Source organism: Micromesistius poutassou (assembly GCF_964030765.1).
Source record: "Micromesistius poutassou genome assembly, chromosome: 18".
In the NCBI taxonomy this organism is placed as follows: domain Eukaryota; kingdom Metazoa; phylum Chordata; class Actinopteri; order Gadiformes; family Gadidae; genus Micromesistius; species Micromesistius poutassou.
Window position 1 is genome coordinate 5509519 of NC_140288.1, and position 16268 is coordinate 5525786.

General features: G+C 44.0%; 2 protein-coding genes across 2 annotated transcripts in view; both read left to right on the top strand.

Moving 5' to 3' along the window:
* LOC311363309 (leucine-rich repeat transmembrane neuronal protein 4) overlaps positions 1 to 4680 on the top strand; it is a gene marked incomplete at both ends in the record, with an annotated part of 214223 nt that extends 209543 nt beyond the window's left edge. The window contains one exon of the mRNA XM_084483265.1: positions 4360 to 4680. Within this exon, the coding sequence (XP_084339391.1) occupies positions 4360 to 4680 (321 nt within the window). The remainder of the gene's footprint in view (positions 1 to 4359) is intronic.
* A 1935-nt stretch (positions 4681 to 6615) lies between these two features.
* Positions 6616 to 16268, top strand: part of ppp1r3c2a (protein phosphatase 1 regulatory subunit 3C2, duplicate a) — a gene marked incomplete at both ends in the record, with an annotated part of 118141 nt that continues 108488 nt past the window's right edge. Inside the window, one exon of the mRNA XM_084483266.1 lies at positions 6616 to 6641. Coding sequence (XP_084339392.1) covers positions 6616 to 6641 — 26 coding nt within the window. The remainder of the gene's footprint in view (positions 6642 to 16268) is intronic.

Consider the following 16268-nt stretch of genomic DNA (forward strand, 5'->3'; position numbering starts at 1 on the left):
GGAAAGGGAACACATTAATGTAGAGGATAGTATACACACACACACACACACAAATGCACACACACACACACACACACACACACACACACACACAAACGCACGTAGGCATAAACACATAAACACACTTTACTATTGCAATCAACCACACGCACACAGACCTACGCACACAGATGGTTGATAGTATGCGTTGACACCTGTGTGTGGGGATTGTTAGTTATGGCGCTGTCGGAAGTGTGTGTGTGTGTGTGTGGGCTTGTGTGTGTGTGTGTGTGTGTGTTTAGGGGTTGATAGTACTTGTGTTGGTGGAAGTGTGTGTGTGTGTGTGTGTGTTTGTATTTATAGTAGATAAGAAAGGGAGGGAGTAATCCGTTGAGTGCCCCTAATGTAATGAGTTGGCTTCACTTAATGGGGGGGGGGGGGGGGGCTTATATGTTGTGGGGCAACAGTGAGAGGGGGTGGGGGGTGAAGAGAGAGAGAGAGAGAGAGAGAGAGAGAGAGAGAGAGAGAGAGAGAGAGAGAGAGCGAGAGAGAGAGAGAGAGAGAGAGAGAGAGAGGGTGGAGGTGTAGAGGTGTGGATAAGATGGCGGCACAGGGGAGGGTGGGTGAGGAGGAGGAGGAGGAGGAGGGGGGAAGAGTTTTATGAATGAACCAGGGTGACGTTCACAGCTTGGGCGCCGGCTGTAGTGTGTTGGTGAGCTTCCTCCTTTAATGGCAGTCGTCGCCGTAGCCTTACACACATGGACGCCCACCGTAAGTCAACTCAGCTGCCATAGCGGAGCGGACCGGCCTGTGACGAGATAGAGGTACACAGGGGAGCTGCGCTTTTTAACAGATAAAAAGCACTAAAACGTTTCTCTGTCCGCTTCAACGAGTCGTTTTTATTCAAGGATTTATGAGCTGCGTGGAGTAAAAATGAATGTATTAGAAAATTGATACATTATGATTTTAATTGAAACATTAAACAACGAGTCGTACTGGGTGGGGGAACGTAAATGTCGTAGCGCTGAGTGCCGCAGAGGCTGAGCACAATCACATGTTTTACAATAAATATTTAAGCCTAAACAAAAGAGTGGAGATTGTGCTGTAGGATTAGCACGCAAAGCTGTTCAATTCTACTGGTAATGCCCTTTTTTTTTTTTTTTCCCCGAAATAGCTTCCTTTATTATTCTTGGATTGATGTTAGATTATCGGCAGGACTCAAAGAGCCGACGTTGGACCGTAATTATGAGTAATTGCCGTTTATGTCACTTATTTTAATCTGCTGCCTCGGAAACAAATCATTTAATTTCAGACGAGATCCCGAACACCACACATATTTTTTATCAACATAATCAGTGCTCTTTTCACCGTTTTTAGACCATCCATATTTCATTTCACGTAGCAGATTTGAAAGCACATGCATTTTGCATTATTATTCCCTTTGAGCAATCCCACAACAGTCCGTTTGTATTTTCTCCGCTGTGTTCTGGCTCTTTTGTGTGCGTTTCATTTGTATTTATTTTTATATTATATCACGGTCCACCTGCCACTGAATCTCAAAGGCAAATGTTTTCTGCGTCTGAATCTCATCTCCCGTCTCTCTCGGGTGTCATCTGGGGAGGCCAGCTTCGCCTGAACAACAATATATTCTCCCAAACAGCATCAATAGAAGTAGCGGTGGCTGTTTGCAGTTTACCACAATGCACACAACAAACATTGAACTTTTTTTCTTTGTGTCCTATCTGTAGAAACGGTGGCTTTGTGTTGTCTGGGCGTGTGTTTCTGTGTGTGTGTGTGTGTGTGTGTGTGTGTGTGTGTGCCTGTGCATGTGTGTGTGTGTTTCCAGTGGTTCATTTGTCAATCCGCGTCTGAGCGTGCACCATGTTTTATTCAAACCGGTCATCACGGAGCCACTACCGTTACCCCCGGCGACCCGTTTAAAAAACACTCCTAATTGGTCTTTGTTCATCAGGCGAAAGAAACTTGACAGAGAGAGAGAGCAAACACAACCAAATGAGTGATATACAAAGAGAAAGGCAAAGAGAGAGAGCAAATGAGAGAGAGAGAGAGAGAGAGCGAGAGAGAGAGAGAGGTTTTGGAGGTAGGGTGAGGCGAGGTGAGGGGTGGATAGTCTCATCTGTGTGTTTGGCAGGGTGTTCAGGTTGAGGGGAGGGAGAGGGGGGTGGGGGTGAGGGGGGAACATAGCACTTGACAAATATCCAGATGTGTTGGCACACTTTGGGCTGTGACACAAGCAACATGACACTGGGGAGAGAGAGGTGGAGAGAGATGGGCACAGAGAGAGAGAGAGAGAGAGAGAGAGAGAGAGAGAGAGAGAGAGAGAGAGAGAGGGGGGGGGAGAGAGAGAGAGATGGAGAGATGCTACACAGAGGGGAAGAGAGAAGGAGACAGGGAGAGAGAGATGGGCAGAAGGAAGGAGAGATTGGTGGAGAGAGACAGAGATGGAGATATGCTACAGAGAGGCAGAGAGAGGGTGGGAGACATGGAGAGAGAGAGAGAGAGGCTGATGAAGAGTGAGCATGGCTCTGCGGTCTCCAGCTCTGGTTCCACGGGGTATGAATGTATGATGATGTCGTGGCAGGGCCCGTGGTCGTGTTGCGTTTGCTGCGTTTGTTGTGTTCCTCATGCCAGTCATTCGCATACGCCATCATCTTGAAAACATGCAAATGAGCACGAACGCCTGGTGTTTTGGCTGCCATGGCGACTGTGATGGGCGAGGGTCAGAACATCTGCACTAACACGACGTTCTCCTCACTCTCCATCGTGATCACAGAGCAGAGAGTGCAGATGGCTCCTGACCTTTCGGGGGCGTTTCACCCGCGGTTTTAACTGAGAAACTTGACGCGAACCCAACCTCGCTCGTCATTTTGCAGCTGCTTCCACACATCGTCGTTTAAACCCCATCAACATCTGCCCGTTGCATCAATGTGCAATTTATCAACGATACATCAAAGCAGTTTGTTCGTAGCTACGAACCATTCCGAGTTATGTTTCTATACATGGGACCTTCACACATTTCACACATTTCACAACACCCAAAAACCCGTGGCGGGCATTATGCACACAGTGACGGCCCTTTGTCGGGCGTTCCACCTCCGGGCTGAAAGGTTCTAGGTCCAATCCCCCTCTTTGAATGTCACACAATCTACCTGCAGGCATTCCAGAGCTCCAACATGCCCTGACCCGCCTACCTGCTCCTTAATGAGCGGGACTCCCAAAACCTCCTCCACCACCACCACCACCACTGTCACCACCACCACCACCATCACAACCACCACCACCACCTCCACCACCACCACCTCCACCACCACCACCACCACCACCACCACCACCGACACTTTGTTCACAAAGTAGTGTCTGCTGAAAGGCCACGTATAAAAAGGCTCCAGCTGCATCGGGGGGGACACAGATGCTCTGCAGCACAACGTGTTGAGTCTCTCTCTCCCCCACAAAATGGAGGGGGAGCCGACCTCAGATGGTCAGCACATGGTCACATGGTGACTGAAATACCTCGGTACCGAGCCCGTCTCTGAGGCCGTGGGGGGGGGGGGGGGGGGAAACCACGGTTTGCAGGAAGGAAAACATTACTTTTATTGATATTGTATTTAGAGTGGGTTCATAATTCCGCAGCACTGGCGCCGTTCTGAGAGCAGCGAGCGAGCTGGGTCATCGGAGGTGTTGGTGAAACGAGAACGCCACCGCTAATACTGTTTTCTCTCCATCGTCACCTCGCTGTCAGAGGATAATCCTCTAACCCTCCGTGGTTCTGGTGCTCGCCTTCTCTCTCTCTCCTTTGTGCTCTCACTCTGTCACTCTTCTTTGTTGCACTATTGCTCTCTCTCTCGCTCTGTCCCTCTCTACGTCGCTCCTTATCTGTTAATCTCTTTACCTCTCTCCTTATCTATCCATCTCCCTATATTCTCTCGCATGCTTTCTCTCATCCACTCCTTTTCTCTCTCTCTCTCTCTCTGTCTCTCTCTATATCGACTGCTATATTCTCGCTCTCAATACAATAGCTTTATTTGTATGACAAAGAAACATGGCAATAAACATACAACAGCTTTTAATAAACAGTTAATGAACAATTATTATCGACTGCAAGCAAGTATTATTATTATATATAAAATGTATAATAAATTATGTTATGACTATATAATTATTATATAATTATGTCTGTTATCTCAGCTATGTTATTAAAAAAATGTATATCCTTTCACAATGGCAAAATGTGTAAAACAAAAATGACAACCCAAGCCTCTCTCTCTCTCTCTCTCTCTCTCTCTCTCCCTCTCTCTCTCTCTCTCTCTCCCTCTCTCTCTCCCTCTCTCTCTCCCTCTCTCCCTCTCTCTCCCTCTCCAGGTGCCGCACCAGATGTCGGCGCTGGCGTTCTACCGCTACGAGCAGCCCATCGTGGACTACTGCCAGGCGCACCAGCCCCTCCGCCTCAACATGGGCTATGAGGGGCCGCCCCAGGGCCTGGAGGAGCTGGGGCCCCGCGACAGGGGCGGCCCCATACAGACCGTGACCCTGCCGCCCGCGGTCCCCTCCGCTACCATCGTGGGGGGACCGGGCCCCCGGGCTACCCCGCCTCTCCGGCCCCCCCCGTCCGAGGGCCCCGGGGCCGGGCCCTACCCCCCGTCCGCTAACGAGCGCTCCGGCACGCTCACGTTCGGACGCTAGCCTCCCGGAGGAGCGATCGGACATGCGCGGTTTTGCTTGACGCGGAAGTATAAAAGTGGGCGGGGCCTGTGATGGGTACTGTGACCTTAAAGAGACGAGGCCAGGAGGCGGGAGAGAGGGTGTCAGGTTTCAACCCGGCGGCCTCGTTGTTGTTTTCAGCACACGATGTGACGAGACGAACCGACATGGGATGAAACACAAAACATAAATAGTATCACTCAAATGATTTTCGCAGAAAAACACACCCCCGGGGCAAATTCGGAGGCATCCGATAAACGTGATGACGACTCAGTCATCCGTCATCTGTTTTTCTCACCCCGCCTTCCGAGTAAATCCTATTTCTCCCCGCTCCCCGGGGGGGGGGGGGGGGGGGAGGGGGGAGGGGGGAGGGGGGAATCGACACACAATCCGAGAAAATTGGACACATAAAACCATTAGGGTAGTTTCAGATTGTGTCTTTGTCATTGCTCACAATAACCTTTCAGAGTACCTGCTCAGAGTGATTCATAATGATGCTGGGCTAATGCTGAGTCATCACAGAGAGTCACAACCAGAGTGCCGACCCACCGCTTCTCTGGCTGAGGAGGTTCTAGAGGTAACGTCAGGTTACAGATACCTGGGTGGTGTGAATGGATGTACGGTTGGAGATCTATTGTGCAGCTGTCTCGTCGACTCTCATAAAAATTGCCCCCCCTCCTTCTTCTCCCCCCCGCCCTGCTTTCTGCTACTGATCCATATCAATATTTAATTAAGATGAGTATATTTCTTAAGAAAAAAAAACGGAAACAAAAAAAACACATCAATGATTACTTTGTACTTTTATTTTTGCTATTTCTCTGAATGTGGAGGCTAACGCTAAAGTCCATTCATCTGCATGTCAAACCAAAGATAGTTTAATTTCCTTTCTTTCTTTCGATGCATATTACAGATTATTGTACATTACTTAGAACGACAGTTGGAACAAAGTTGATTTCAGAAACGACACATCACACAACACAGCCAAAACCTCTAAGTCGTCTAGGAATGGATGGGATTTGGCTCTTCTGGATATGAGATAAGGCTGTGGAACAAGAGCGTTTAAACCCACCCTATTTGCGATGAAAGTCCATCGTCCATCACCCGCCACCTGCGATCACGGTGATGTTTTCTACAAAAGAGAACAAAAAAATAGATCCTTAAGAGTTTAAATTAATTCAGAGTGACAGAGACTTTGTACAACATCCCATCCCGGTTGAATGATTGATGAGGTCTTACACAGAATCAAAGGGAATCTATTGTGGACTACGTGATAGCAGCGTGTCTGTGTATATAACTTGAGAAGAAACAAAGACCCCGTCTCCACTCAAATCTAAGTCTCTCACTGCCCAAGAAAACCGGACAAAATAATTCCATCAACGCTTGAGTCAAAACCGAGCTGGACCCCACAGAGATGATCCGTCCTGTTGGTCTTCTTCTTTGGCAGGAAACATCCCCTCCAACGTGCTCCTTCCCCTCCCACACACGCTTCCTGCCAGGGGAACATGTTCTTCTGTCACTTTTGGACATCTCTCAGACCTGCGTACTATGAACCACAGACTGCAATGCAGACCATACCGGGCGTCTCAAATGCAAACCTCCATTTCCTCTTCGCCAGAGTGCAAGGACTTGATTTGCACTCCGAGCTGAGATTTGTTGGGGTCATCTTTAAGACACCAGGCATGCCTCCAGACTACGGTCAGGCCCTGAGACTACGGTCATGTTCATGGACTACGGTCATAGAGTATCACAGAGAATACACTCATGACTTACAGAGAATTATATCCGTGAAGCCGACGACCACTGGCGTTTCTGGCTGTACACATTAACTCACTCATTATGGTTATTTTTCTACAACGCCGCTTGTCGTGTTCCCCCGGGGCGGTGATTACCTGCCACAAAGGTCAGCCGGCGCTAATGATGGGTGGCGTGGTGAAGGATAGAGGGTGAGAAGGTCCCTTTTGAAAGGGGAACGACATTCACGGCAAAGGAACAAGGAGGAAAACGAAGATCTCGGAGTATATGTTTTGTTTTGATTTTTTACAGTTTGGAATGAACAGAGACTTAAAATACAGAGTTTTGGAGATGTTTAAAGATGATGTCAAGAAATTCTACAAGGACGTATTCCCAATAGAACTTATTTATCTGTGTGTAAATAGAACAAAAAAAAAAAGTTAAAAGGGGAAAGAATTATGGTTCTTCACTTCCTCTGGAACACAAAGAGCCTATGAGCTGAGTGGAGCCTTATCAGCGACAGAGTGGACTTCTGTGACCAAGGTGACTCCGAGGAGTAGAACTCTGTGACAGTGTTGACGCAGAGGAATGGAAATGTGTAACGGGGAGGACTTGGATGAAGTGATCTTTGTAACAGAGATTACTAAAATGAAGGGATCTCAATAACAAAGGTCCTTTGAAAGATGGTGAGGTGTTGGTTAGCTGATTTGACAGAAGGAAGATGCATTAGAGAGGGGACTCAGATCAGGGGATGTCCACGACAGAGCTGACTTGAAAGGGTGGAGATGTCTTCAGGAAATTACTTTGATCAGATGACTTGAGAAGCTGGACCTCTGTAACAGAGTCGACTTGAAAGCGGGAGACGTGTGACGAATATGACCAGGAAAGAGTGAAGCTCTGTTACCAAACTGACATGGATGAGTGGAAATGGATAACGGAGGTTACTCTGCAAAGTGTTACCTGCTCGGCAAAGCTTGCCCCTTAATTCAATGATACCTATTTTTTTATCTGCTCCTGCCATTATTCCTCCATTTCAGCATCAAACAAAACTTCTGTTATTGCATTTATTTATGTATTTTATTTTTTCAAGCTATCATTTTTGTTCTGAGTTACACTCGGAGGAGAAGATTGCAGGTCAGAGGTTGTTGGGGAACGTATCTCCACTTCTTGCTTCTAAGCTGTCTTGGATAAGAATCTGGCAGGAAGTGGTCTGGCGAGTTTCGTCCCTCTCGGGTCCTATTGTGCAAGTGTCAAAACACTTTTCAGCCACCAAGTTCAAGTTCTACTCCGGAAAAAATGCTTTGCTTGTCTTTAGAGTGAAAAAAAGTATTTTATTTTTCTTATGATGTTTCAATGTGCCATACATGTTTTTTTTAATTTGTATAATATTCACAATAGACCAGCTCTAGAAATATATGACGCCCCCCCCCAAATTCCTAAAAAGGATTTAGTCTCATTTGTGTACAGGAGGATGTGTTCCGTTATAAAAAGCAGTTGGTGCACTCGGACATGGCTTCAATGGTATAGGTAGAGTTGACTTTTTACTAACAGCTGTTCCCATGTGGTCAGAAAGGGGGCGGTCCAAGTTTATACCCCCTGTATTGTCTTGACTTGCTCTGTATCCCTCTCCCTAGCCATCTCCCAGAACCCTGGCCTGAATTTTGACGTCCCCGACACTGTTAAATGATGTTCTAACTCTGTCCGCATGCAATGCCTTTTTTGGAAACTATATGCCCAGTTAGAAAGGACCCACTGAACCCCCAGACAAACCGTGTAGACGTGTTTTATTTTGTATTGTTAAGTTCTTTGTTGTTTAAAATGCCCTAGAACTAGTAGCACATGTTCTGTGGAAAACTTCAGTGGGTTTTCAAAGCGGTTCACTGACCATCGTTTTCCCATTCCTCGCCTAAAGTAACTCTTTGTAGCCTCTGAAAGTCTCTAGGAGCAGACTGCAAAGAGGCGTTGGCGGTGCGTGCTTTCTCCCCAGACAGCCTTTGCGTTATTCTCTCCATCTCATGCTAACCCCCCTCCCCCCCACATATAACAACGAAACACAAGATAATAAGTCGCCCACTGGCATTCAGTTGTGTTTTTTTGTTTTTCAAAGAGTCACGATAGAACAATACGGTCACAAATCTTTAGCCCCATCCCTTTAATTGGACACACTAATAAAAATCTTTGTTTTGCTAAAAGCAATATCCTGCTGCCTAACAAGCGATTGGTCATAATGAACACCTTTCTGATCGAATCGGATATGTTCGCTAGAATGTGTGAACTGCTACTGACTAATCACTTAATCATTGCGGTGTCATTTGTAATTTTATTTATTTTTTCCCAAAAATGCCATCGGAGAGCTAAGGCCTCAGGCACTAGCTGCATGCTAATAACTGCATGTCTGGAAGTCAACTCCAGGGACTGTCTGCACTAGCTGTTTGCTAACAGGCTTCTCTTTCTGTTTCTGCTTTGTCTTATTTTGCTGGCTGAGTGAAGAGGAGAAGGAAAGGTCTAATCAGCTAAATGCTTATCTTGTGAGGCGAACGAGAACGCAGAAGAGGGGGAGATGACAGAAAGCCAAAGATGGTGTCCAAACGAAGTGTAGCCTGAGAGATATGGATGCATAGGGCATTTCATTCTTACAAAAAATATGTATTTTATTATTTTCTTGGCTTTCCAAAACAGCCTCCATCTCCCACCAAGCGAGACGCCGGCAATGGCTTCAACCAAATTGAGTAGTGTATTAACACCACACATTAGACAGATAGCAGATACCGTGTATACTAAACACTAGTCTCACAAATCAGACTTTAGATTAGCATCTAAAGTCTTGCGGGAAACTAGCTCAACTCTGTGTGAGGCGAACTCTGTGTGGGGCACTTTCTTTCGCTTAAATTTATTTTAGACTAATAATGTTCCTGGGGGCAGGGATTTGTAAGAAACCTTTTGTCTCGACTGGAAACAACCTGACCGGCAAAACCACAAAAAACGTGACATGGCTCGCCATTATTAGAAGTGACTAAAATAACCCAATCAAAATGGTCTGTCGATCACGCTGTCATGGCTTTGTTCTTTCAAAAAAGACAAGAAACAAATAGGCTACTATTCGGCAAATACTCAGATGTGAAATGAGATTGCACTCTCGCTTTAGAGCTAGGATGGGGACCTGAATGCATAAGCTAGGATGCCACAGAGATATCACCGTAGTGCTGCCACAGATGATCACATCGGAGGTCTTATTAACATGTGGCATCCGAAGTGCACAAACCAACAAACCTTTTCAAATAGCAGGTGGCAAGCAGCTGTCTGGAACCAAGGTCCGAACGAGGGTTTCAAATCAACGACGAAACAAAACAGGACACCGTGCAGAACTCCACCCCTCAGAGTTGCTGGTTTCTGGCACAGGAACTGTTCAGTCTCCCCCCAGACGTTTGGCTATGGTATTGTCAAACTTCTGGATACAATATTAATGGTTGAACAGCTGCATACAGCACTAGAACAAGGATATACAAAGGTGTATTGATTCTAATTGCATGTGACTTACTAGACATATATACAGATCCATAGGACAACATTCATCCACCTTTTGTTTTCAATGCCATCACAATGTGTGTGATACTGGTGCAAAGAAGCTGCATAATTGATTCCGCGATAATGGTGACACATAGCCAGAGTATATTTATGGACACAACACATGTCAAGTCAAGCACTACCTAGCCACTAATTGCTGCAGACATCCAGAAAGAATGCCAGACAAAGACACGCACACACTCACTAAAACATACGCACACACTCACAGAATAACACACAAACAGGGTTTGTGTGTTATTCTGTTATTCATATATTTAGGCAAAAAACAGACACATTGAAAAAGAAAATACAAAATTAAATCAGACACACACATTGTACATATATATATTTATATACACACATATAATCCAACAAATCAAAGGCACAAAACAGGCCTCCTTAAAGGCATCCTGATGTGCTGTAAATGCACAGAACAACAGGTCCAAAATATCTGCCATCTTGTCCATTAGGTCATGAGTTCTTTGTTTAATTGTATGTAATTCTGCTCTAAAACGCTGGCTATGGTACCCCCATTTCTCACCATCTCCGGTCGCCCTCTCTCTCCCCTCTATTCCGTCGCCCTGAGGCTGTCCACACCGGTCCACTAAACTCTAATTCCTCCCACTAGTAAATAGATTTATAAAAAATTAATTCAAGCTCACGTGCGTGACAGTTTAGTGAATCTCTCCCCTACCCTCCCCGAGCATCTGAAGGTAAAGTCATTATGTTTTCATGGAGCAGAGGGTAGAGAAAAAACAACAACAACAACAACAGGCAGCAGCACAGAAGCAACAACAAAGGAATCTTCACTATAAATGTTTCGTTCTTGCACCAGTAAAACCCAGTTTTAACGTCAATAATGTTTTTTTTAACACTTTACAATTAATAATGTTTTGTAAATGTGTTAACGTTAATAATTTTTTTTACCGCTTTAACGTTAACACTGTTTAGTTTCAGTTGGAACGTGTATCACTTTTGTTGTCAATGTTAATAATGTTTTGTTTTTGTTTGTTTTGTTTGTCCGTTGGCAGCTTTGTGTTGAAATTTTAACCTGAATAACGGTTTGCTACCATTTTAACGTTGACCACATTCGTTAGCCCATCGTTACGTTTTCGCCCTCTGTTATCTACAGACTGAGAACCGGTAGTAACAATATAAAAAACCCTGCAACACTGACAGAAACTACAAGGAGAAGGGCCGTGTGCGTTCCAGTGCGGGTCAGGTTTTCATTGCATGTATTCAATGGCCTTTTGCATCCACAGTGACGCCCGCAGACCAATGTCACAATTACCGATGCACAGGGCAGTGCTGCCTCATTGATTGTTATTGTTCTGCACTGCTTCACATTAGCAGCCAGTCTTTAACCTCTGACCTTGTTTTGTCCTGCTGCTGTTGTGCCATTACTAATGTCAAGGGGCCACAGGAAGGGAAGGCATGGTCATTAACCTCTCGTTAATGACAAACACCCTCCGGGATTTTTTTCTGCTGGTTGTTTTTTCATCCACTTGTCAATCCAAGCGTGGTTAAGCCCAAATTGGATTTATATGAGGGAGATTTTAAAGTCACATTATAAAAGGGGCTGTATTTTACTGCAGCAGTCATTAAAAAAAAAAAAGAATGGGACAGATAGCAATATGACAAACCTCTGCTTTTATTTCTTACATTCACAGGACATCCTTATTTGTTTCCCCGCCTCTGAAATGCTTTCCTTAACCGTCCAGCTTTTGCTCGCTCTCCATTTCCTACGGAGAGCCCTCTTCCTGTTGGGTTCCTACAGACAGACAGGGTTTCTCTAGGGTGTAAATATACGCTGCATCGTTTTCTTTGCTAGTTGGTTTGTCGTTGGAAATTATTTTGATTTGTCCGTTTGTTTGGTCGTTTATAATTTTTTTTATTTCCTTCGGGTTTTATTTTTACTGTAATCAGACCTAAAGCAGTTTTTGTGGAGATCTGGTCCAAGCGCAAAAATATTGCTCTCCTTTGAGTATATTATTGTCAGAAAATGTTTTGTAAAAATTTTGATGATGATATAAGAAATAAAGAAATATAAAGATGGAAATGGACATTGTTTATAATATTTTCGGGCATGTCAGCAGAAAGGTACTGGGTTTGACTCCCAGTGTCCGCGGAGTACCTGAAGGCTTCCTCAAGCAAGATCTCCTAACTCCTAACCCCTATCTCACATCTGAACAACCTGTAGCTGAATTCACTGTACTTTATTTCTGTAAATCATTTTGCATTCAAAAGATTTAAGGATTGCAGAAACACAACGGTATTTGTTTGTAATTGTTTGAAATCAAGATGGCCACTAGCACCCACAACAAAGATATCACCCTTAATCACCTTGTCAGAATCACACAAACAGATATGAAGCCCACATTAACCGCCATGAAAACACAAAACAGAAGAATGACTGGCGAGAACGACAACACACTGGAAAGCAGAAGCAACAGCCAACCACTGAGACAACACAAACAGACTCACCGGAGGACCGAGAGACAGCCAGACGGGGAGGGAGAGGTAGAGGGAGATGAAGTGATAGGGAGGGAGATAGGGAGTGGGAGGGAAAGGTAAAGAGACAGAGGGAGAAAGAGAGTTAGACAAACAGAGAGAGAGAGAGTGAGTAAGAGACAGAGAAGGAGAGCGAGAGAGAGTCACAAGGAGAGAAAGTGAGTGGGAGAGAATAAGATCGAGAGATAGATAGGAGAGAAGAACCAGGAGAGGCAGAGAGAGCAGATAGTTCAGCCTGCTGTCTCATCCAGACCTCAGCATTGCGGCGGTCTGGACGAAGAGGACACCATGGACTTATTCTGCATCCAGTTCCCCACCCCTCCACCCCCCCATCCCCCTGCCCCCGTGAAACAGTCTGCGCCCGGGCAACAGAAGGCACCAGTTGACAAATATTGGACTGTCCCTTGAAGGAGAAGTTTGTCATCAACAACTGCTGTTTGGTTCACAGCCGTTTTCTCTCTCTGAATGAACCTCGATGAATTCCACCTTCTTAGTAGTGATAATCTATTACACCTTCTTTTTTTCCACCCTCTTTCTCTCTGCTTCACTTAATTCAATTCAAAAGGCTTTATTGTGGGAAAAGTACAGTGACATAGAGAAAGCACATGAATAAAACAAGAATAAAATACTGTGGGATATCTGTAAATAAAGAGTAAGGCACTAGTAGTCATTCGCTGACACCATTAGTGTCAGCAGGATGGATCTGAAAACGAGACATATTTTTCCAGGTAATAGCCCTCAAATTCACTGTGATCTCTTACGAGGTCACAAATGCGCACGCAACACACGCAACACACACAACACTCAAATGATGCCATTGGTAATGTGGAGGTGAACACATTGAACACACAGGAACACCAACGCAGCCCGCAACACGTCTTCACCATATTTACCACCTCACGCACACATCTGCACACACACACACACACACACATGCACACACACAAGCACACGCACAAGCACACGCGCACACGCACACGCACACACACACACACACACACGCACACAGAGACACACACACACACACAAACATGTGTGAATGCACACACACACACACAGACATGGACACCATAGTGTAAATGACACACATTACAATGCTTTCACAGGCTGCGTGTTGTTCAGGGTTCAGGGTCTTTATACCAGAGGATTGTTCACACACCAGCTTCCTACCAATGCTACGCGGCTCCCTGATTGGCTGGCTCTGCTGCGCCCTGAGTATTCTATTTCTTCTGACCTTTCCACCAGTGCACTGGTTGTGGTGGTGGTGGTGTGAGGCGAGAAATCAAGAGAACAGAGAGAGAGAGAGAGAGAGAGAGAGAGAGAGAGAGAGAGAGAGAGAGAGAGAGAGAGAGAGAGAGAGAGAGAGAGAGAGAGAGAGAGACTGTCTCTCTCTCTCTCTAGAGTGTTGGTGGTTGGTCCTTGCTATGTTACTTTCCATGTATTCATTTGTTCATTTTCTTTGGTTATTTATTAATGGGTTTTGTTTATTTATTAAAATATTTTGTTAAATAATCAAATAAATGTAGTGGTTTGTAGTGTGTTATCTTTCGTTATGAATTCATGTGTTTATTATTGCCTTTATTTATATGTTCATTTATTTTCACAGTAGATCTCTCATCTTTTTAAGTGCACATTTGCATATTTTGTTTTGTTTTATTCAGGCATTTATCTGTTGATTTATTCATTAATTCATTGTTTCCAGTTCACTACTGGCATTGCCGACAGCACAGCCAAGATTAAACGACTATATGTAAACCTCTTATTATATCTAACCCTCTTTCTAAATAGATCTAACCCTCTGTCTGAATATATCTAACCCTCTATCTAAATATATCTAACCCTCTACCTGAATATATCTAACCCTCTATCTGAATATATCTAACCCTCTATCTGAATATATCATGAACTCTATCTAAATATATCTAACCCTCTATCTGAATATATCATGAACTCTATCTAAATATATCTAACCCTCTACCTGAATATATCTAACCCTCTATCTGAATATATCATCAATTCTATCTAAACCTCTGTCAAAATATACCTCACCTCTATCTGAATATATCTAACCCTCTATCAAATATAGCTAACCCTCTATCTGAATATATCTTAATCTCTATCTAAATATATTTAAACCTCTATGTAAATATATTTAACCCTATATCAAATATATCTAACCCTCTATCTGAATATATCTTAACCTCTATCTTAATATATCTAACCCTCTATCAAATATATCTAACCCTCTATCAGAATATATCTTAATCTCGATCAAAATATATTTAAACCTCTATCTAAATATATCTCACCTCAATCCAAATACATCTTAATTTCTATTTAAATATGTCTAACCCTCTTTCTGAATAGATCTTAACCTCTGTCTAAATTTAGCTATCCCTCTATCCAAATAGGCCTATTACTTCATCTAAATAGATCTATCCAGCAGAAGATCCCTATAATCCATCCATATGAATGTCCATCCATCCCTCTATGTATATAAATGTCCTTCTAAACCTCTCTCTGGCATGGGAGCCATATATAAATGTCCATGTAAATGTATATCTAGATATAAATGTCTACCTATCCCTGGTAAAGGAGAGGATTCTGGGAAGTGTGTTTCACTGTGCAGTTGGCTTCTGACGGCAGTGGGCAACAGTTGGACACCCCATTATCTTCCCCTAGAGGACATTTCCTCCGTAATAACTATGCTCTGGGTCCAAGGTATGAAAAGGGTTTTTATCAGGTTTTTCTCAGTACAATTCATCTCCACAGTAAAACACGTGTGTGTATGTGTGACACCTGGAGAAACGACACCAAGCCAGTTCCAGCCAGTTCCGAAATGAACGTGACACATTAGGGAAGTCGTTGTTGAACTTCATTCATTGATGAACTTTACTTACTTACTGCCTCACAGTTTGTCCATATATGTTTACCCCAAAACAAATGGCCTTTTCTCAATTGCTTTGGAGAATTCCCAGTGCGGTTGATAAGGGAAGAATAACATTTTGCTTGCTAACATACTGTGCATATCATAATATAATATATAATATGGTATAATATGGTGAGCTTCTAATGTATATGACCATGTGACTTATAGTTCCACATAGCTCACAGATAAAGAAAAAACAAACCCTAAAACTACTTATTTTGGATGAAAAGTGATATAGTGGGTTACATTGTGTTATTGATTGCACCTGGTCCAAATCTGACGTTAAATACACAACATTTTTAAGCATGTAGAATGCAATGTAAGTATGAACTAAACTGCCCTCTATGGGTTATACATATGCTATTGCATGTGTTCCCTTTTATTGGCATTTCATGTACCAGTTAGATGGTTACAAAGTAAGTGAGTCGGTGAGTATGCAAGCTAAGTAGTTAGTAAATAAGGCAGCTAATTAATCAGGTAGACCTGGTACAAAAGGGCAGAGAAGTGTCCTAATTTGCAATCTTGTATTTTATAAGTACAACTTATCTAATCTAAAATGGTAAAAAGCAGAAAGAATCCAAGGTTCTAGAGCCCAGCTCCATACACAGGAAGCGTATGCGACACAGGCAGCGGAGGAGGGGATCTCTGGGTGCTGCTGGCTTTACACACTACAGAGAATACCACATATGAATTATGATGGCAGAGACTTCATGATCCCATGGTCAGCACAGTGCACACAGATGAATTATGGGATGTGAGGGGAAGTGAATAGAAAGCCCGAAGTCATAAGAGTGTTTAATAACCCAGGCTGACTCCGCCAGCATGAATTGTGATG